General features: G+C 41.5%; 3 protein-coding genes across 5 annotated transcripts; 2 read left to right on the top strand and 1 right to left on the bottom strand.

The window, feature by feature from the left end:
• The first annotated feature begins 387 nt into the window (after positions 1-387).
• Positions 388-6,088, top strand: LOC127767402 (serine/threonine-protein kinase ATG1c-like). 2 transcript variants are annotated; one of them, XM_052292734.1, is made up of 13 exons: positions 388-822; positions 1,391-1,508; positions 1,598-1,656; positions 1,797-1,861; positions 2,717-2,810; positions 2,902-2,982; positions 3,065-3,170; positions 3,847-3,919; positions 3,995-4,350; positions 4,474-4,811; positions 5,061-5,334; positions 5,418-5,488; positions 5,589-6,088. In XM_052292734.1, exons 1-13 carry the CDS (start codon positions 550-552, stop codon positions 5,790-5,792), a joined length of 2,112 nt encoding a protein of 703 aa, XP_052148694.1. In that variant the 5' UTR covers positions 388-549; the 3' UTR covers positions 5,793-6,088. The 2 variants fall into 2 exon arrangements, with proteins under 2 accessions (XP_052148694.1, XP_052148693.1); XM_052292733.1 differs by having other exon boundaries at positions 389-822; positions 4,441-4,811.
• Positions 6,089-6,898: 810 nt separating this feature from the next.
• On the top strand, positions 6,899-10,595 carry LOC127765233 (uncharacterized). Its single transcript, XM_052290090.1, has 15 exons — positions 6,899-7,084; positions 7,213-7,300; positions 7,383-7,405; positions 7,524-7,598; positions 7,681-7,734; positions 7,842-7,919; positions 8,005-8,073; positions 8,136-8,288; positions 8,380-8,548; positions 8,722-8,762; positions 9,050-9,139; positions 9,219-9,323; positions 9,422-9,592; positions 9,700-9,809; positions 9,897-10,595. Exons 1-15 carry the CDS (start codon positions 7,049-7,051, stop codon positions 9,970-9,972), a joined length of 1,338 nt encoding a protein of 445 aa, XP_052146050.1. The 5' UTR covers positions 6,899-7,048; the 3' UTR covers positions 9,973-10,595.
• Positions 10,596-12,520: 1,925 nt separating this feature from the next.
• On the bottom strand, positions 12,521-17,958 carry LOC127766763 (serine/threonine-protein phosphatase PP1). Of its 2 annotated transcripts, XR_008016288.1 has the most exons (5): positions 17,617-17,958; positions 14,671-15,230; positions 14,361-14,585; positions 12,833-12,963; positions 12,521-12,712 (listed from the first exon to the last, which is right to left on the bottom strand). XR_008016288.1 is itself a non-coding variant. In XM_052291902.1 (4 exons), exons 1-3 carry the CDS (start codon positions 17,834-17,836, stop codon positions 14,397-14,399), a joined length of 969 nt encoding a protein of 322 aa, XP_052147862.1. In that variant the 5' UTR covers positions 17,837-17,958; the 3' UTR covers positions 12,521-12,963; positions 14,361-14,396. The 2 variants fall into 2 exon arrangements, 1 of the variants encoding a protein (XP_052147862.1); XM_052291902.1 differs by having other exon boundaries at positions 12,521-12,963.
• Between the last annotated feature and the right edge of the window lie 3,146 nt (positions 17,959-21,104).

Raw genomic sequence — 21,104 nt, 5'->3', positions numbered from 1 at the left:
TAAAGCATGCTAGAACCTCCGTACTCGTAAAGGAAGTCGTTTAGAAGAGTGACACGGTCTCTAAAACACAACTTTGACTTCTTATTTATATAAAAATTTTTATTGAGAAGTGATATATGTATATTTTTATGAAAGTATTTTTCAAGACAAATCTATATATATAATTTTTATATTTTTTAAACTCAACAACTTGAAAGTTATTCATGATTTATATTCCCAAGGTTTGACTCAAACATTATTGTAAACGACTACTATGGGGTAGTACTTAAAAACGTTATGATGCAGATACTATATCGTTTTTTCGGCCAAAATAAATGGGCACATCAGGAGAATCTTGCAAAAGACGGAGGAATCTTTATAAAACCAGCGGAAAGGGATAACCATACGCCGCGAGTAGAGACCTGGCCCTCCTCCCCTTTTCTCTCTCTGTTCCGCGCGGCGAGATAATTCGGTTGCTTCTCCCCGCGGCCGCGGCGGCATCTCTCCCGGCGGCGGCGGAGCTCACGTCCTTCGCGGCGAACTGCGCTCCAGGCAGCGGGACCAGAGGGGATGGGGGACCGCGCCGCGGGGAGCGGCGGCGGGGGAGGGGGAGGAAGCGGCGTGCGGAGGGTAGGGGACTACGTGCTGGTGCGGCAGATCGGGTCGGGGGCGTACGCGCGGGTCTGGCTCGGGAAGCACCGCACGCGGGGCACGGAGGTGGCCTTGAAGGAGATCGCCGTGGAGCGGCTTAGCAGCAAGCTCCGCGAGAGCCTCCTCTCCGAGGTCGACATCCTCCGGCGCATCCGTCATCCCAACGTCATCGCCCTCCACGAGTCCATCAGGGTACCCCGATCCTCGGATCAACGCCCTTCTACTGTTTATATTTTGCGCAATTGCGTTCGATTTGTTAGGATTTCATGCGGACGGCGACTGTTTATAAACCTCGGATGAATAAAATCGGGAGTTCTTATAGTCTCTCTTTTAGTTGAATTCTTCTGAGCTTTCTTGGTATTCAGATGCCTCAAGCAAAGGAGAACTCATTGGGCTTGACGTTCATTTGGGTGGTGATACTATGCAAAGTTTTAACTTAATGCTAGTACCATAGCGTAAGTTGTTTAACTTTGGATGTTTGTTCGCTGGCTGTGGAAGCAAAACATTAAAATTCCAAATTTGGTAACTTGTTTGTTTTGGATATATTTTCTGGTGGAATTTAGGAAACTATACCATTAGTTGTTCCCTCCTTAGAGTTCAAAAGCATACCTAACATGTTTAATTATGCCTCCGATATTAATATTTCTAGGTGTTCCACGAAAGGGAAGCTTCCCTCTAGGGAGATTGTTGGACATAATTATTTCTTCACTCTCATATCTAACTATTATTTGCGTATCTCTTTGTTATTTGATGATTTTAGGATGGTGGGAAAATATATCTTGTATTAGAGTACTGTCGAGGTGGTGACTTACACTCATACCTTCAGCAGCATAAAAGGGTTTCTGAAACAGTTGCTAAGCATTTCATCCAGCAGCTAGGCAAGCACTTTCTCAGAACCTCAGTGTCTTGCACTATTTATTGCTTTATCTCTCCCCAGAGCCAAAATCACATTCTCTTCTTTATGCAGCATCTGGTCTGCAGATGCTGCGTGAAAACAACGTGGTTCATCGAGATCTAAAACCACAGGTTAAATTATTTAATTTACTGTTATTGAGTGGATATTTCCATTATATCTTCATATTTAATGACAAAGAATTGATGAAAGAAACGGAATTTCCTGACATTTTGTTTTGTTTTCTATCCTGAATTTGTGGCTGTTCAAATAGAACATTCTTCTAGTTGCAAATAATGAAAATTCCCTCTTGAAGATTGCGGACTTTGGATTTGCAAAGTAAGTTACTTATGTTTGATTGCTTTTATTTTGGAGTTATATTATCTTATTTTCCACATGGCCTTTTTTATTGAGTTTATCAGCAATGAGTTTGATACCTGGTTTAAGAATCCCCTAATAGGTCTGTAGAAATCGCTCCTACCTGAAATGAAATTGCAGTATTGTGAAAGAAACGGTGTTGTGCATTTTAAAATGGAATAACTTCTCAAGAAGTTCTGAAAAAAATACAGTCAATTTGCACTATTTCAAAAGAAAAGGTGCATCATTTGAAAGTCTCATCTTCATGTCTTGAAAGATGTTAGAGACATTCCATTTAAAGAATGAAATATTATGTGCATCACTTTTTAGGCCCCCTTCAGGATTTGGCTCCACAACTGCAGCATGCCTTCATTGTTACAAAAAAATATTTCATGTACCAATACACCTATGTCGCATATGTATTACTCCAATTAAGCTATCATTGTTACAAAAAAAAAAGCTATCTTGAGTCCAATTAATTCTCTACACTCAATTCTACTTTTTTTTATTGAACAGTCCTACTCCGTAATGTAATGTCCTTTGAATTCACACAGAGTTTTACACAAAAATCTGTGCATAAAAGCTAAGTACGAAACATTCTTGAGGACAACTAGATAAGTATCGTGCAGGGAAAGAGAATAAGATCATGTTGCTTTGTGCTTGATCCTGTGTTTCTCTGCTTCCTTGCATATTTAATTACAGCCATGACAAAATTGGCACCTCAGCTTTCTCTCTGCTTCTCATTCATCGATGGTTGGATCAAGTGAGGCTTGGTGGGAGGGTTAGACGCGGATAGTATCAGAAATATGTACTTACCTTTTCTATTCTTGCAAGCAGGTTTTTAGAACCTTCTTCTCTCGCTGAAACACTTTGCGGTTCACCGCTTTACATGGCTCCAGAAGTCATGCAAGCTCAGAAGTATGATGCAAAGGTCAGGGCTTTTTTCTGCTTCCTTGTGAGCTTTATCATGTACTTTTACCTGTTCTTGACTCGTGCTTCATGCCCGATTTCTGACAGAACAGGCAGATTTGTGGAGTGTTGGTATAATTCTATATCAACTTGTTACCGGATCTCCTCCTTTTACCGGGGATAGTCAAATCCAGGTTTATTCAAATTTTCCACATGACCTGATTTCTAGTGCATTATTAAATCAGGCTACTACTGAAAAATGTTATTTCCCATCAGTTGCTGAGAAATATACTCAATACACGAGAAATACGATTTCCATCTGATTGCGACTTGAGCCATGGCTGCATTGACTTATGCAGAAAGTTACTGCGAATCAATTCAGGTACGAATCCTCTGCTACACTTATGTATAGTTATATATAAAAACAAGTTTCATAAGACTTCCTCATGTCATTATTTTTTCTTACATCCTTACCAGGAAGGGTAAAATTTTCCAGAATTATACTGTGACATGACTGATATTACGCCAAAGAAAAACATGAATGACTATCATGCAAGAGTAGACTTGGGTGGGTGACATTGTAATTAGTCCCTGTTTTCTCACCTATATTATTCACATGTGACCTTCTAGATGTAGTCTTGTAATCAGTATGTCTTACATGAAGACAGCTTAGAGATTTATTCGTGCTAGAAAAAAAAAAGGTTCTGCGTGTATAAAGCTGTTGCAGGAAATATGTTACACTCCATGGCATGCAGCAGGACACAACTCATGAACTATGCTGCACCCAAGGAAGTTTATATATTTGGTTGCTTCGCAGTAGTTTATCTGATCAACAATGTGTTAGAAGCCATTGCAGTTGTATGGTTTCTTCACTCGATCAGTTTATACCACTGCTTACTGTCTGTCATAATCCTGAAACCCTGTGGGCTGTCGCACTTATAAAGCAACTTAAGTTTGTTCAAAAGTAGCAGATTAACTATCACTTTACATGATTATTGTTATGCTGACGTTACAAGTGAGAATTAATACTTAATGATTCTGTGCCAATATTAATGCAGTGGAACGCCTTACCGTTGAAGAGTTTGTGAACCATCCATTTCTCGCTGAACATGCTTTGGAGAGAACCTTGAGGTAATATATTCTTTGCTATAGTTTTACTTCTACAGCATCACGTGACATGTTTGATATTCTGTATTGCATTGACAGCCGGACACCATCGGACATAAGAGATGGCTTTCCATTCATTAATAGCAGTCCTACGAGACCTTCAAGCCAAAGTTCTCAGGAAGATTGTATGCCTTTTCCTTTGGATGATGAGTCAACTGGACAGGATGAAGGTCCTGTTTCTGATAGTAAGAGTGCAATAAAATCCTATGGGTTTGCCACGAGTAAAAGGCTTGATAAAACTTCAGGTCAGAGTCCAACGAAACATGCAAGTCTGGTCTCTAAATATATTAGGGGAAATAATTACGCATCTAGTAGTCAACGCCTGGACCATCCTAGGAGAATCAAGGAAAACAAGGGTGATGAAGGGCACAACCCTAAAGGTGGTTATCCAGAAGGTATTGCAGTCTGTTGTGACTATCACATGTTTCATTATAATTGTGAAAAAGTTCTTACTAAATTTGTTATTTCCTTACTTGTAAATGTAGATTCCCCTATCATTGATTCATTAGAGTTTGTAGATCAGGAATATGTCTTTGTGCACCCAGAGGGATCCTCCTCTTCGATGAATGACTCCCGACAGCGCACCATGCCATCAAAACTTGACAGTTCTTCTCTTTCACCACCGAAGTTATTAACTGCTGTGAGTGCACCAAGGCCAATACATGGCATGGCAATTAACAGACAGCAATCTGGTGGAACTGGTAGCTTGGACAGTCACTGCTCTCCAGTATCTGGTACTTCACAAGGATCTGCAGATCTCAACGATGCTATGGATCAACCACCATCTGATTGTCTGACCAGGGTTAGATTATTGGAGCAGTATGCGTCTACCATAGCAGAATTGGTGAAAGAAAAGGTAACTTTCTTCTCAGTGGACTCAAATTTCCTTGCCTCCTATTTGACTTCCTTCTGTTTAACATTGACCAAAGTTCTCATCCTTTTGATATGTTTGGATTCTCTGTCCAAAACATTGTAGTGAAGCTTATTTACCATATAAACTAAGGTCTTGTGTTTCATTCATCTGCCTGAGACAAGTCTTTATCTATGCAATTGCAAATGCTAACCATGCTTTTGTTTTGCTGATCAACCACTCAAACTTTTGTAGATTAAAGATGCCAAGCACTTAGAGGGATTCTCGATTCAGCTAGTTGTTCTTGCAACCTGGAAGCAAGCAATTTACATCTGCACTTCTTATGCATCTTCTGCCACAAGAGAGAGTCCTTCCCATGATGTCACCGCGAAGGGTTTTGGCTCAAATGCTCCCCATTTGCTTGCAAACTCTCAACTGTTATATGATACATGCATGGAGATAGAGAGTCAGTTTTTGGTTCAAATGGAATATGCTGAAGAACTTGCCAACACTATAGGACAGACAATTGGTATGTTACCTTGCCTAGGAGCTTTAAATCGTTGGTTGAACTTCTTGAATGCTGAATTGCTGATTGTGAGCTTATGCTTGCAGATGCTACAGAAATGCCAGATGCGATAGAAATCATATTTCAGACCGCGCTTAACCTGGGAAGACATGGTGGTGTAAGTCAATATCAAGCACACTGTCTTACATAGCAGAACGAAAGCTTGGTGTGCACTCTTATCCCACTCTTTTTGTGTGTTTTGTTATGCTAAATTGCAGGTTGATGAGATGATGGGGAAATCAGCATCTGCCATGGTGCTGTACTCGAAGGCAGTATCCATGCTGCGCTTTCTCCTGACTGAGGCACCGTCACTCGCCCTGAACCCCGCTCTGTCCCTAACAAGAGATGATCGACGCCGCCTGCGCACATACATTGAAGCCGTTAACGCTAGGCTCGTCCCGTTGCAATACCAGCGGCACTGACCGCTCACCTGTACAATATTCTTTCATCCTGTACATATATTCGTTGGCCCAAACGAGGGCGTGTAAGATATGTCATGTCTGAGAACGTGCTCCGATTAGGAAGAAGTAGCGAAAAATCCAGTGTAACTTGCCCAAACTGCCTACTGTAACGTGAGCTCGGTGTGCTTGCATGGTACGCCTGATTATCAGGCAGCTCAGGCTGGCAGCTGAAGGCCCGACCATGGTCGTTTGTGGACATGTAAAGCAGACTGCTACCTCGATGGTTTGTTCATTAAAATTTGGGCTTTTACACTGCATATGTTGTCCAAGTCATCGTTGATTTTGAGTTGTGCTGTCTAACTTGTCCAAGTCCTGTTAATTATGAATTGAATTTGTGTGTGAATGTTTTTTCTCCGCCACCAATGCACCCAATAGATTTGACTGGAGTGGATAATACTCTCTTCCTTCTTGAATAACTGACACAACTAAAACAAATAACTGACACAATTTACTAGAGCCATCCTGCTTTGACCATAAATCACTTTTAAGTGATTATATTACTATAAATGAAAGTTTTAAGTGATTATATTACTATAAATGAAAGGTTGATGGTTATTTTTCGCGAACGCGCAAAATGATTGCACGTCAGTATATTACAAGAAAAGAATTTTATTACACGACGTAATAAGAAGAAAAAAATTTGAGAAAGGTTGATGGTTATATTTGTAATGCCACACATTTTGATGATATAATTACATTTCTAGTAATTTATAAATTATCTATAAAAATGACAGTTAATTAAAGTTTAAATTGAATAGTATCCGCATGAATTATTTGGGAACGGAGTGAGTACATTGTCGTGTTCATATATCACCCTCCGTTGAAGAAAAAACAATTCAGACTAAATATCTAGACAAGATATGAAATGTATGTTCAAATTCTTCGTTAGGATTGGATTATTTTTAGGATGAAAAAACTAATTTTAACTATGTACATAGATAAAATGCCTGTTCAGGATTGTGTTACTCCATTTTGGAACGCATGGGGGTACTGAATAACCTGCCCGATCGGGCTCGTACGGGCCGGCTTGTGAACTCTAGAAGGCCAACACGTTGGCTAGGCCCACGAGTTTGGGTTTCTTCCCCTTCTCTTCTCCGGGCATCACAGGATCGAGGCGATACCGGAGGAGCCCCCGCCATCGGCCATCCTCCTTCGCGTCGCGCCTCCGGATCCCGAGCTTCCAGAAAACCGACCGGTTCGTCGGCCGGTCGCCGGAGATGGAAGCCAATCACGCCTCGCGGGGGCGCCGCACCGTATGCCTCTCCTCTCCTCTCCCTCCTGCTTCTCTGTGACGCGAGGCGTTTCAGATCCGCGTCTCGTTTGTATCTGGGATTTGAGGCTCAAATTTGTGTTGGGGTTTGTGTGCGCGTTTGTCTGGCAGCTGGAGGAGATCCGGCAGAAGAGAGCCGCCGAGAGGATGCAGCAGCAGCACAACCCGGCCGCCGCGGCGTCCCTTGTCGACCCTTACGGTTGGTCCATCCCTCTCTTCCCCTGGAACAGTTCGTAGTTCAGTGCTAATCTTGTGGGCTTAATGGCGATTGTTTTCTGTAGGGAACCCAGGAGCCGGAGCTGAGGTTTGCCCCCCTTTCCTTTGTGTCGAATAGTTCGGATGAACATTGATCGTTGCAAGTACGTATCCAAATTCTCATGTTGTTTCTAGACTATAACTAAGGCTTTTGGTATGAATGGTAGCTTCTTGGTCGAGTTAGAGAACTTGAAAATGGGAACATAGCATTGGAGAGGGAAAACCAAATGCTGTTATCCAAGGTATTTTCTCTGCAGTTCAGTATTGTTGTGGTACAGTTACCTGAAGGATGAAGTAATATTAACAAAGCATAGCTTCGTCTAGATTGCTGAGAAGGAAGTCGAGAAGGATTCCCTCGTTAACCGCTTGAACGACCTTGTGAGTTTCATATTGTGCATTTTAATTTGGTACTTGTGTTGCAGTTTGATGCATATGGCTTCCATTTTGCACGCATTTTACTTTGGGGATTAATTCGCTGTTTGCAGGAGCGGAATATAGTACCCTCCTTGAAAAAGGCTGTGAATGACATTTCTTTGGAGAAAGATGCCGCAGCTGTTGCTAAGGTACTTGACTGTCTTCGTGTTTATGGTATTCACGATTCTGATATGTCTAATCCCCATCATCACTTCTACCTGGTATGCTAAGTAGGAGGATGCTCTCGCACAACTAAGGAGCATGAAGAAACGACTGAAGGAGGCAGAAGAGGAGCAATACAGGGTATTTTGAAAAATTGTGCATCCTTAGTCATATCATTAGTGTGCTAATCTTATGATTTACAGGCAGAAGAGGACTCTGCATCATTGAGAGCACAGTTAAATACCCTGCAGCAGCAAGTAATGAGCAACTCTTATACTGGATTTCCAGTTGGTGTATCAAATGAGCACATTCTTGCTATGGAAAAGGAGGTAGAAAATTTGCAGGCTCAGCTGAAGGTAGGTCATTTTGTCTTGCTTCAGTGTTATGCTTGTCCTTATTATTGATTATTCTATCTAAGCAAACTAACATATAAAATGGTTAATGCAGCAAGAATCATTGCTAAGGCAGCAGGAGCAACAGAAACTTTCTGAAGAGTCCCTATTAAGGCAACAAGAGCAACAAAAGCTAACTGGAGAACAGTCTCGTGCTGCTTCCTTGGTTGCGGAAAAGAAAGAGTTGGAAGAAAAAATTGCTGCCTTGACGAAGAAAGCATCAGGTGCGTATGAAACATATTTTGTAGCTTCATATAGGGTACTCTATCTCTAGTAAACGTGCCATTCAGCATAGTCTTTTACTTCCACATTTGTCATGCTGCTCTGCTTTCCGTTCCTTCAGATATTCCATATTTTACTGGTAAACTGCATGAAATAAGTTTCCCCTACCATGCAGATGAAGCTTCTGAATTTGCTGCACGCAAGGCATTTTCAATGGTAATGTATCGAACAAACTTCAAGTTTTTTGTTTTTCCATGAGTTAAGATTTTGCCAAGGTAAATACTTCATGTGTTAGTCCATAGTTATCAAGGACTCAAAAGTAAAACTGAGATGAGATCTTGCATTACAACAGGCTAGGTGGACACCTGTAAGCCTGAATGCCCTTGTCTTAATTCAAAATTTTCAGGGGTGATTAGAAACTTGTAATGCTAAGTGTTCGCCGTAATCTTCTTGCTGGGCTCGAATCAATCTTAAACTGTACTGGCCATTTTTTAATTATGCAGGAAGATAGGGAAAAACTTGAAAGCCAATTGCATGATATGGCTTTGATGGTTGAGAGGCTAGAGGGCAGCCGCCAAAAGTTGTTAATGGAGGTGTTTGATGCTGCCTTCCTTTTCTTTGAACAAAATAAGTTCCCAATGAGCTGGCTAAGTTTTGGATTGTGTTTGACAGATTGATTCTCAATCATCAGAAATAGAAAAGCTGTTTGAGGAGAACTCAGCCTTGTCTACTTCATACCAAGAAGCTGTAGCTGTTACAATGCAATGGGAAAACCAGGTGTGCTGTTATCAGTCATTTCATGCATGGAGAGACAAACATTTATCATTTATGGATGATACCAGCATCTTGCGTGTTCAATTAATCACAATTTCCAGGTAAAAGATTGTCTCAAGCAAAATGAAGAGCTACGCTCTCACTTAGAGAAGTTAAGACTTGAGCAAGCTACTCTATTGAAAACAAGTAATACCACTATCCAGCCAGATGGGCAGAACGAGACCAGCATTTCAGTCCCGCCAGAGTTTGTAACTGAGAATCTCTCCCTAAAGGTTGATTGCTGGAGCTGTCGAGAATATTTTCTTGTCTATACCATGACTAGTCAAATCTATTTATTGTCATGTCATTGGTTTACAACTGCATATTTCATTGTCTACAGGATCAGCTCATCAAAGAACAGAGCAGATCCGAGGGGTTGTCGGCAGAAATAATGAAACTTTCAGCTGAACTCAGAAAAGCGGTGCAAGCGCAGAATAACCTCGCACGCCTGTAAGTATACTATTATTGTTTGTCCGATTCTGCATTTTATTTTCCCCTCTGTTTGGTGAAATTTAACTGTTGCCATCACTTATGCAGATATAGACCTGTGTTAAGAGACATAGAGAGCAACTTAATGAAAATGAAACAAGAAACATATGCAACGATCCAGTAATTTTGGATGACCGATTATTTTCCCCCCTTACCTGCCTACACACAAAAGGCAGAGCTTACAGCAAGTAACGATCATTTGTAGAGTTACAATCAACTATAGTCAACATTGTTGTACGTGTACATTCGGTTCACTGTTGTATTATATTGGAAATGGGGGCAGTAACAAATGAACGAGTACACCCGCCAGCGGACTTTGGAATCAGATTTGCTTGTGTTGAAATTAAAACTATTAAGGGGGCTGTTATACCACGGTTTTCTGTTCTGGAACGGTACGATGGTATGATATAAGTAGTACTCCTAGGTATTAAGTCTTATGCCTGTTGGTACTAGATCGGTACTAAATACCAAACCTACAACAAATTGATGATATTCATAGGGTAACAAATCTAACCTGCTTGTTGGCGTCGTCATCTTTGCAGTCCATTCTAAAACATTTTATTTGAGAATTGATTCAATTCAAATTAAATTTCTACAAAGACCATACATTTGGAAGAACCTCTTGTGGGGTTTTAGTTTTGAATTTAACATGTAGATTGTATTTTTAAAGAAAAAACATTTAAACTGACCTCTTTTAATGCATTTTAAATTCCTAAGACAACAAATCCGGATAGGTGGCTGTCAGATTCGTTGTTACTAGATTGTTTACCATACTTACCTAAGTTTTTTTTTTGGATGAAGGGACACCGTTGACTTTTAACATGATGTTTGACCATTCAATTTATGAAAAAAAAGGGTAAATATGCTAAAATATAAATCAGACTTAAAATTCATTTAACGATAAAACAAGCCACCTCGAGATCGCTCGTGTCGGCAGCTCGAGGTTACCATAGGGCTCTGGTTTCAGGTGGACTTTTTTCTGTCTGAGAGGTGGTAGATACACCTTTTTTTTTTGGGTTCCTGGTGGATTTTGCCCCTTTAGTTCGCTCCTAGATTTTTCATTGAGTTGGTTGTTGGATCAAACCAGATTGAAAGGATATGAAGGATCTGGATGTTATGTTGACACTCAATAGTCTCTAGAATTTATTTATTTTTCTTTTTTTTTGAACCGGCTTGTCATACAATTCACACAAATTGGGAGAGAGGAGAAGCAACACGTGTCAACAAACTATTGCTTGCCACATCCACCAATCACAAGCCGGCAGAACTACCGACGTTAGAAATACAGGGTCTGTTCGGTACTGCTAGTTGACAGCCAGCCACAGTATAATACAATGAAGAGCATGTTTAGGTTGCAGCCAAAATAAACCTTATCAAATTTTAGCAATACTAAAATTTTGGCAAGATGGTAATATTGCCAAAATTTTGGCAGGACTTCTTATGTATTTACCAAATTTGGCAACAAACTAAAAGTAGCCAAAATTTTAGCAATTTTACCAAAAAAAGTGGTATATTTAAAAATAGCATCAAAGTGAACAGGCCCAAAGATATATGGTGGCAGCTGCCGCTGCTGTACAGCCGTGGTATAGGGCAGCCGAACAAGCCCATAGATAGATATTCATAGGGTACCAAATCTTCCAATTCTGATACCTATTGGTACCAGATTTGATATTCATATGTATCGGATCATAGGTTACAAGGCCTATGTGTATCGGATTTGGTACAAACAAGTATCAAATCTAGTACCGGTTTGGTGTTGTTCGTAATGGCTGATATCGCACATCTTTTGTCATAGCACTTTCGATGATTTAATACTCCTTCCGTTTCGAAATAAATAAACTCATTATGTCCACATTCACGTACATAAACTTATTGTCCTTTGTTATTTGGGGATGGAGGTAATCCTAGGTACGAAGATGATACTATGCAGGTATGGATGGTGAGCAGCTACATCTCAGTTTATTACTCCCACCATCCCAAAAATATAAAGGATTAGTTGGATTGTACTGTCTCCCTAAAATCTCCGTTGGAGAGTACTCTCTCCGTCCAAAAAAAGAAAAACCCTGGGTTTCTGTGTCTAACGTTTAACTGTTCGTCTAATATGAAATTTTTTTATAATTAGTGTTTTATTGTTGTTAGATGATAGAACATAATTAATACTTTATACGTGACTTGTCTTTTTAATTTTTTTTAAATAAGACAGACGATCAAACGCTGAACACATAAACCTAAAGGTTGTCTTTTTTTCTTTTTGGACGGAGGGATTGTCTTTTTTTTCTTTTTGGACGGAGGGAGTAGTATACAACGTACTAGTGGCTTTTATTTATTCTCATTTTAGGTAAAGTGACACTCCATACGGGCAGAATTTGACAGGTGAAGACACGTGCATCATGGTATAGCTGGCATAAGAATCTGGAGTCTGGCAAAGAAATCACCACCCAGCCTCCCACGACAGATGCAAGGCTCACCCACGTTTGCTGTTTAAACATTGAGTGGGACACATGGAAGGAAACACCATAACAAAATAAGTATACAATGTAGATCACGCAGCACCTGTCAAGCTGGTCCAGTTTACAGGATAAACCATTCATTAGCCTTTCCAGAGGACTTCTAGATTCTAGAATTGCAGTTCGCAAATGCTTAAAGGTTCAATCATCCAGTACATTCTAGAATTGCAGTTCGCAAATTGTTGCCATTGGCAATATTAGCACGCTATAGAAAACAAGATAAAAACTCATCCAATTTTGCTTACAAGCAACAGAAAACACGGGCTTGCATAAGTAAAGTTGTTACCTCCATACAAGTGATACATGTGCTTTTAAATAGTGAAACTACCAAACAGAAACTCCATATTCAGATTTTTCCTGGCTGCAGAAGGAAACCGCCTCAGGTCAATTGGCAACTTCATCCTTCCATAATCAATATATCTACATCTACAAGATAGTTTCACGCATCATAACAGAAAATGGAAAAAAAATTGGCACTTGCCATGAAGAGTAACCTTCCAGACCAACTGTTAGATATGATATTATTTGGCTTCTCCGGTAGAATTAGCCCAATGTTGCTTCAAGCCTAACGCCTGCACGTTGATGTCTAGATGCATCCACAGGACAGCCTACAGTAGACATGATCATAATTAAGCGCCAACCAGCTGAAACCATAAAATGATGTTTGCAGTATCATATCTGACTAACACGAGCAGAACATTTGTGATGGTTGATTATCTGCCTAACACAAGCAGAACATTTGCCGTACGACTGCACCAGCCTACTTACATGATGAGCTAGGCTCTTGCAAATGAGTTCTGGTTGTATATGTGAAATATTCTCCCAAAATTGGTGGTGGGCCCGATTTGCAGTTGTTTCTCTCCACACATTATATTGCCAAATTATGTTTCCAACTATGATGTCACAACTCACAGTTACAGGCCCAGATAAGATTATTTCAATCAATAATTATATCAAAAGGACAAAAAATAGTGTTTTTTAAATAAAAAACCATAAATTAACAACTGTATCGTCTGAAGGGCTCCTAAATTATTCTATTCATATTCACTGAGTGCATAACACCTGCTGGTGAACCAAACCAATAACCTAATGAAATTCCAAGGTTACAATTTGTAACTCAAAGTAGGCACTATGAACTTGACCTGGTATGGCGATTGTCAACAAGGTGACCAGCATAGTCTTTCTGCTTACTCCCTCCATCCCATAAAAAATGAATCTAGGACCGGATGTGACATATTCTAGTACGACATATGTCCAGATTCGTAGTAATAGGATGTGTCACATCCGGTACTAGGTTGGTTTTTTATGAGACAGAGGGAGTACTCCACAAGATTGTGCACAATACAATTGAAGGATTTTATTCTGGAAAATGTTATTGGTGAAAAAACACTAGCAATACTATTATATTGCACTATTATATTGCTTAGTGTAGAACAAGTAATTTTCTGCTAGCAATTTTCCAAAACAAAGTATAATCATGAATAATACATTATATGTTTTTGCGACTGAAGGGAGTACTAACGACTACTCAAAAGATAATGACTACTCAACTAGTGTAATACATACAAAATAGATTTGCGCGGAGGCGACTAGGGATCTATTTTGTATTCCTACCTGCATAACATCAGCAATGGAGAACAAAGCACCTAATCAATTCTTTTACTCTCCATGGACAGGTAGCTTTTTTTTTGTGTACCATATGCTACTGGGATAAAATTCTGATACAGGTATGGCCTATAAGGTAGAGCCAATTTTACTCCGGAGAGAAATATCAAGGCCAACACATACAACAAACTATAAGAAAAACTAAGAACTTAACATACTTATAAAATAAAATTTAGTTGTAAGTTATGATACACATTACTACATCAAACATAGAGCAAATACACCATACATTTTAAAACTTTTCAAGTGAATAGTTAAATGCAGCACACAGTAAACATGTTACATTTTCAAGCCACACAAACTATATGGCAAACTTATGGAACAAGGTAATGCAACTGACCTCAGAGTCGCTATGAGCGAAATGGGCTTCACCATTTCACATTTTGTTTGATGCCATAAATTTGCCTTTTCTCTCAGCAGGTTTAAGAATTTGAAAAGAACACATCAAAGTTTCATCAACACTCATCATTGCACCTGCATTATCAAATTCACCACAATAGTTTGGAGCTGAGAATATGGTGACAAGTTGTCTGTCGGCAAAGAACTCATATCCATCCTCAACAACCTGACATCACATGAAATATAAATATGATCACCTCAGTTGACCAAAAAAAATACTGAAAGGAAAAGATGTTGCATTAAAATTGTACCTGATGTGCCCGGCAAATAAGATCAAGGTCATGTTTTTCCAGGAATTCTGAAACTTTGTCAGCACCAAAAGTGTATGAGACCCCCCTATCATTCATGCCCCAACCTTGAACGTCTTTTCCTGGATCTGACCAAAGTAGGTCACATAGCAGACCTGTATCCGGTACATCAGTAGGACGGGGCAAGCTCTTTATCTCATCTAAATGTGTCAGATCAGGAGAGAGGCCACCATGCATGCATAATATTTTATCATCAATTAGCGCAGCCACAGGGAGACAGTTAAAACAATCAGTGAAGACCTTCCATAGACGCACATTAAATCGGCGTTTGCATTCATCATAAAATCCATATATCCTGTTTATTGATGCACACTCATGATTGCCTCTGAGAAGAAAAAAATTCTCCGGGTACTTGATTTTGTATGCAAGGAGGAGGCATATTGTTTCCAAACTTTGTTTGCCTCGATCAACATAATCACCTAAGAATAGATAATTGGCTTCTGGGGGAAAACCACCATACTCAAAAAGCCTTAGAAGGTCACTGTACTGACCATGGATGTCACCTGGATACCAAATGACAAGTGAAAAAAAAAGTTAAATACACACCTTAGAGCCACCAGCTACAAATTTACAGGCTCACTACAGATTGAAACTCCCCAAGAAGGCGCTAAGTAGAAATGAGCTCAACATTATTTTGGACTCCAATAAACACAACCCTTTTTTTAGATGAATACAACACAAACAGGTGCTGTAGTAGATAATATAAAAGAGTAAATTTCAGATAACTGCAACTATTTTGTCAAAATTATCAATTTACTGCAACTTTATCTAGACACTTCAGAGAATTGCAACAATAGTGTACGATTTTATCAGAAAACTGCAATTTTATTTGCCTGGCAAGTTTTAGTCGCACCTGTCATACACACAAAGGGGGGCTAAAGGTGCGGTTTTGTGATAAATCGTTTGCTATTGTGTGAAATACCCATCTAAAGTTGTAGAAAAGCAATGGTTTTGATAAATTAATTGCAGTTTATGAAATTCACTCTAATTTAGGAGAATTACTGCACAGAGCATTAGCACCCTATTTAGCTCATGTAGCATGCCTCCAATACCCTCGTCACACACTACGCCACACCATGCTCTCCCACTTATCCGTTCCATTCCGCTACTACCTCCATCCCAAAATATAACAACTCTTAGCTATGAATTTGGACAAGTGGTTGTCCAGATTCATAGCTAAAACTTGCTATATTTTGGGACATAGTGAGTTTACTAGCGCACCATAACCATATCCCCACCCCTTGGCAAGCGGTGCTTCCACGGCGGAGATCAACTGCAAATCGATGGCGACTGTGGCAGTGTGCTACAGATTGGAAGCGAGGCAGAGGTTCCAACGCAAGCAAAGCCCAAGGTGGAGGTTGGGTCAAGGACGAGGCCATCAGCGACAGATCTGCGCAATCAACGCAATCCGTGCTATCTGCTCCTCTCGTGCTTCCCTACTCCACCGACCTCGCCAAGCTCCTCCATCTCCGTCAGCGGGAGGAGCAGGGAGGAAACTGGCCCCTCCTGGGAGATCTGCAGCCAAGGACACTACTATGGTGAGGTTAGCCGTCGGTGTAAGATTTACTCGTCTTTTTTTTTGTTGTCCGGAAGATCGGAGTAAATATGTTACTAATCACAACATCACTAATGAACCTAAACGCAAAGACAAGACGAATGTGTATAATTTCTTTTACCACTGATCCACCTTAATAGGGAGTGGGTTTTTTAATTGAACTTATAGAAGTATTTTTTTACTCAGATAACATACAGTATTTTTTATAAAAAAAAAAGAATAAATCTCAAAGTTGTAATTATTTTACTCGGACCAGAGAGAGATGCAGAAGTGGACGGACTTAAAAAGCAGGAGGGCGGCAGGGGATACCAGGATAGTAACTTTTTATTCAGATAAAAGACAGGATCACGGGAGAGGGGATGCCGAAGTGGAGGGACAGGAACAGAAAAAAAAAAACAGGATGGTTGCTGGGAACGGAAAAGGAGGCACTACCTTACGGGATGATTAGTGCTACCGCTAATATAGATAATCTCATTTTCATGATTACAATGTTTCACCGAATATGATGCAATGCCAGCAATTCAACAGCAGAGGATAAAAATACTAACAATACATGAAAGTAGCAAATAAATAGTCTACCAACTGGTGTTCTCAATGAGCAAATGCTCAGTAGATCATATTGCTAAGGAAACTACTGCAGAATTACGAATTCATGGTTGGGAATTTCAATACGGCTGCAAACCTGGAAGTGGTTACAGCTGCCCACATTTACTATTAACTCACTGACCACAGAAAATCAAGTCAACAAACTTGAAGTCATTTTCAAATTGGCATGTACAAAGTGGTTGACGTTTCATCATTAATCAGTGTCATCAGGAGAAAACAATTCAACATGACCCTATCTACACTCTGCCGTGCCTAACTAGATGTTGTTACAAATCATCTATGGACGAACAGTTGTCAGGACAGATAGGTTTAATTATCTAGTAGAATCAGATGGCGCTAGACAATAGAAGCTGCTGTGCACACGAACAATACCGAAAATTAAAATATCAAGCGAACTAATAAAATTTGAAATAACACAGTCAGAATTAAAGGAAATCTCACTCAGCCCTTGTGAATGTGCTCGTTTTGAAAATGTTCACGAAACAACCTGTTCAATAAAAATCTACCTCACGAGAACTACAATCGAGAAAAAAGTTGCAAAAAAAATAGATAACGCCCTTGACCATACTTTCCAAGAGAGACAGATTGATGCTAGCCTTGTTCAAGGCCGCGACACAGAGAAGCAGTCTCCCCCCACAACACACCAGCTTTCGGCCGCGCGGCCAAAGCAGATCTACACGACGGCGGGAGAGGGTTGGGGGGGGGGGGGGGGGGGGGCGAGCACGTACCGCAGATCTTGATGGGCGCCTCGAGCTCGAGGAGATTGGGCTGGCTGAGGAAGATTTCTCGGGATACAGTGCAGAGCTGGCGGATCTCCGACTCGGAGAGCTGCACCTGCTTCCCCGGGCGCGCCGTCCGCACCTCGAGCAGGCGGCGGATGATATCGTCGAGGAGGACGGCGTCCATCCCGCCGCCGCCCTGCCCTCCCGCCCCCGGTGCCGCCGCCATCCCCTCCCTCCCCTTGGGCACCTGGAGAGATCGGCGGAGTTAGGGTTTCGGCTCTGCGGGGGGAGGAGGGGGTGGAGGAGGCGGTGGGAGGTGTTTTACGCGGCCGAGGAGGAGAGAGAGAGAGAGATTGGGCGGTGGGCCGCCGCTGGCTAGATAAACTCGCCTCGCCCTCGCCGCTGGCTCGTTTGTACTACGTGTATTTTCCTTTCCTTTTCTTTATTTTATTATTTCGTTTTACTTCTCGAAAAGAAATTCTCTTTTTGAGGTGGTGGCGCGGTGTGGGGTCCTCGGTCTCCAATTTGGCGGAAGCGCCAACGACCACCACGTAATATGCAGGTATACTAGCACCTCCTTATTATGTCATGATCCACCTCTGATCTTTTCTTTGCACAAATCCTATACCCGCCTGTGGTTTTACCGTAGAAAACAACGAAAAATGCATTTATCCGTTCAGAAATTAGCGTTGTTGAAAGAAGGATGGACCCAACAACACAGGAACAAAGAGAGAAAAATACACGTCGAGCAGTTTTTATCTAATGGATATTCTTGTGATATCTTTATAGACACACATGCTACACACCCTGATTTCATCGATGGTCTTGGGTCAATAGGTGTGGTACTCTTTTATTCCGCTCACATCATATCCCTCAAGTCACTAGCATATGAATTGATTTCATGATCTACGTTTTATGCTTTTCTCCTTGTGATGTTCGCCTAATCCACCAATTCACCAATGTATCATCTTTGCCATGCGTGTTTGTGATGTCATGTCTTACTCCTTGTAAAGTTCATTCCCACATTTGCCGCACGACATTACAGTCTTTACAGCGGTGTTGCATACTTTTCAAGTTCCAATAGTAGAATTGACAGAAGTGATTGTTGAGCCATTGTCTAATTTGCAGCTTATCGGCCATCCAAATCTCTTTTTTTTGCAATAGCAGCCAACCGGAGTTCTCGCACTTTGAAGGTGCCCAGCTCTGATTTGAGGTGTTATTCTCACTGACAAGGGAAAATGCATGTGGATATGTAGAAGAAAGAAGGGTTTCCGCTGCATTTCAGGGGCATGGAAATTTATATAATTTTATCCAACTTTAGTTGAAGAAAAGAATAGGGTCATAGTTTTTCAGTTGGCTAAAACTACATTGTCGGAGATATAGGCCCGGGGGTATGCGAAGTGTGGGGAATCTACCTTCCCATCCTGCCATGTGTCCCTACAGCCTAGTCCTGTCCCCGCAGTCCGCGAACCGCAGGAGCGGCCGGGGGGTCGAGGCCTCGGGGTGCCACGTCATGCCCCTCGGGCCCTTGCACCGCTTTGCCCCGAGGCCCTCGCCCAGCCGCCATTTGGTGGGGGGAGCGAGCGAGGAGGGGGCCCAGGCTGAGCCTCCTTTAATGAGCGCAACGCCCCAACTACCCCCTGTCGCATTTAATGCAATGAGGCAGACGTGCGACGTGCTAAGCTGACGCGCCATAGTCAAGAATGACCGGTCTGTGACCGGCTTGACGCCGGTCACGTCTGATTGGACCGACAACCGTGCTCCCACGTCGCGTCTGCTTCCGGCAGAGTGGAGGTAGGTATGACCCGTCCTATCGGAGGGTCATTCGGACGGCGGCCACCACAAGTCTTCACCTATTAATGAGGGAATGACAGGGTTGTCCCCCGTGTCAGGTGAGGGACGGCGTTAGGCCCCACTCAAGGACAAGCTGTGGCTTAGCTTCCAGGCGAAGGCACGGGTCGAGTTCCAGTCAAGATAGGGTGGGTCCCCACCCGAAAGAAGAGTAGGTAGAGGCGGTGCATGTGGTATCCCCTTGAGGTATAAAAGGAGGACCTTGCCCACCGAGAGAGGGGACGACCCTCAAAGAACTTGAGCTCTAGGAGAAGAGTGTTCTCCCGAGTTTAGGAACCCTTGTAACTCTCAATCTAAATCCCAAACACAAGAGTAGGGTATTACGCCTCTCAGCGGCCCGAACCTGTATAATTTGATTGTGTGCGAGCTAGCTAGTAGCCTTAGGGACGGATACGTGGTTTCTAGAGGCGAGCTTCTTCCCCCGGCCGAACTCATGAAAGGGGGGTCTCACGACCTCCCGCTAGAGAGGATCATCCCTCGACATACATATTGCTAAGCCTACACTAAATTTAATTTAGTGCTATGCATTCTGCAAGTTTTGTTCATTCTAGCCCTGATTTTGTCGTTGTAGATTTATGTTTATCCAAGTTGGATACTTTTACATGTATTTATTTATAACTTGATAATTTATTCCATGTTAGGTCAGTGCAATTTTTTGTTTAATCTTTTATTTGTGAAAATAAAGGATTTTCTTTTGAATAATTAATAGTGGGAATGATAAGAGCCATTGGATTGTCATCCAAGGGATGAGAAAAGTGACTGACACTCCCAAGAAAAAAAATGGAAGTTTTCATGCCCCTGCATGATGATTTGTACCAAGGTTGTGTTTAGTTCCACGTCAAAATTGGAAGTTTGACTAAAATTGGAAGTTTGAAGAAAAAAGTTGAAAGTTTATGTGTGTAGGAAAATTTTCGCCGTGTTTAGTTCTATTAGAATAGGTGTCGAATATACTAGTCCTATTTGGTTACAGTTGGACTTGGAGTTGTAATAGGTGTTAGAGGGTGGAGTTAGAGTCGAACTCTGTAACCCGTCATCTCTCTTAAATAGAGAGGGGGGCACCACAATGTAACTATGGCGACTACAATATATCGTAGACATGCAGGGAGAGGATGGCGGCGAGGCCATAGACTCGTAGCGGCTAGGAGCTATATTGGTTGGGGAGGAGCGCCCATAATCAAAGCCCCGGGGATGTATGCTTCGGCTGAACCTCGTTAACAAATATCGTGTGTTCCTATGTCGTCATCTGGCATGTTGTTAACGACGAAATTTGGTAAGCCCAAAGTCATCATCAGTTTAGAGTCAGTATCGGCTTCAGAGTTATGGAATCAGCCAATGGGAGTCGTCAAATCGCCAGGAACCGTGTTCTCGATGGAGTCGGATCAACTAAGGGGAATTTATCCAGAAGAGTCCGAGTTCAAGAAAGATGCGGCATGGCAGTTTATCTATTAATTAGGAATAGTTTGTTAGTTTCCTTTTATCTTTAGGAAAGTGTGTTTAGTGTCCGATAAGGACTTTATGTTTTTCTTTTATCTTTAGGAAAGTTTCTTTCTTGTCCGACAAGGACTTGTATCAATCCATGGGTATAAATATGTACACCTGGGGTCTATGTAATTTATCACACAGATCAATACAACTGCTCTTGG

The sequence above is a fragment of the Oryza glaberrima genome, chromosome 3, assembly GCF_000147395.1.
Source record: "Oryza glaberrima chromosome 3, OglaRS2, whole genome shotgun sequence".
NCBI classification, from domain to species: Eukaryota; Viridiplantae; Streptophyta; class Magnoliopsida; order Poales; family Poaceae; genus Oryza; species Oryza glaberrima.
This window is presented reverse-complemented; position numbering and strand designations above follow the sequence as displayed.

Coding starts and splice junctions, on each gene's coding strand:
- LOC127765233 (XM_052290090.1), top strand. CDS start 7,049: ATGGAAGCCAATCACGCCTCGCGGGGGCGCCGCACC. Junction 7,735..7,841: donor TTAACCGCTTGAACGACCTT/GTGAGTTTCATA, acceptor CGCTGTTTGCAG/GAGCGGAATATAGTACCCTC. Junction 8,074..8,135: donor CAGAAGAGGAGCAATACAGG/GTATTTTGAAAA, acceptor TATGATTTACAG/GCAGAAGAGGACTCTGCATC.
- LOC127767402 (XM_052292733.1), top strand. CDS start 550: ATGGGGGACCGCGCCGCGGGGAGCGGCGGCGGGGGAGGGGGAGGAAGC. Junction 4,351..4,440: donor TAAAGGTGGTTATCCAGAAG/GTATTGCAGTCT, acceptor TTGTAAATGTAG/ATTCCCCTATCATTGATTCA. Junction 4,812..5,060: donor CAGAATTGGTGAAAGAAAAG/GTAACTTTCTTC, acceptor AAACTTTTGTAG/ATTAAAGATGCCAAGCACTT.
- LOC127766763 (XM_052291902.1), bottom strand. CDS start 17,836: ATGGCGGCGGCACCGGGGGCGGGAGGGCAGGGCGGCGGCGGGATGGAC. Junction 15,231..17,616: donor GGCGCCCATCAAGATCTGCG/GTACGTGCTCGC, acceptor TTTGGTATCCAG/GTGACATCCATGGTCAGTAC. Junction 14,586..14,670: donor TTATTTGCCGGGCACATCAG/GTACAATTTTAA, acceptor ATGTGATGTCAG/GTTGTTGAGGATGGATATGA.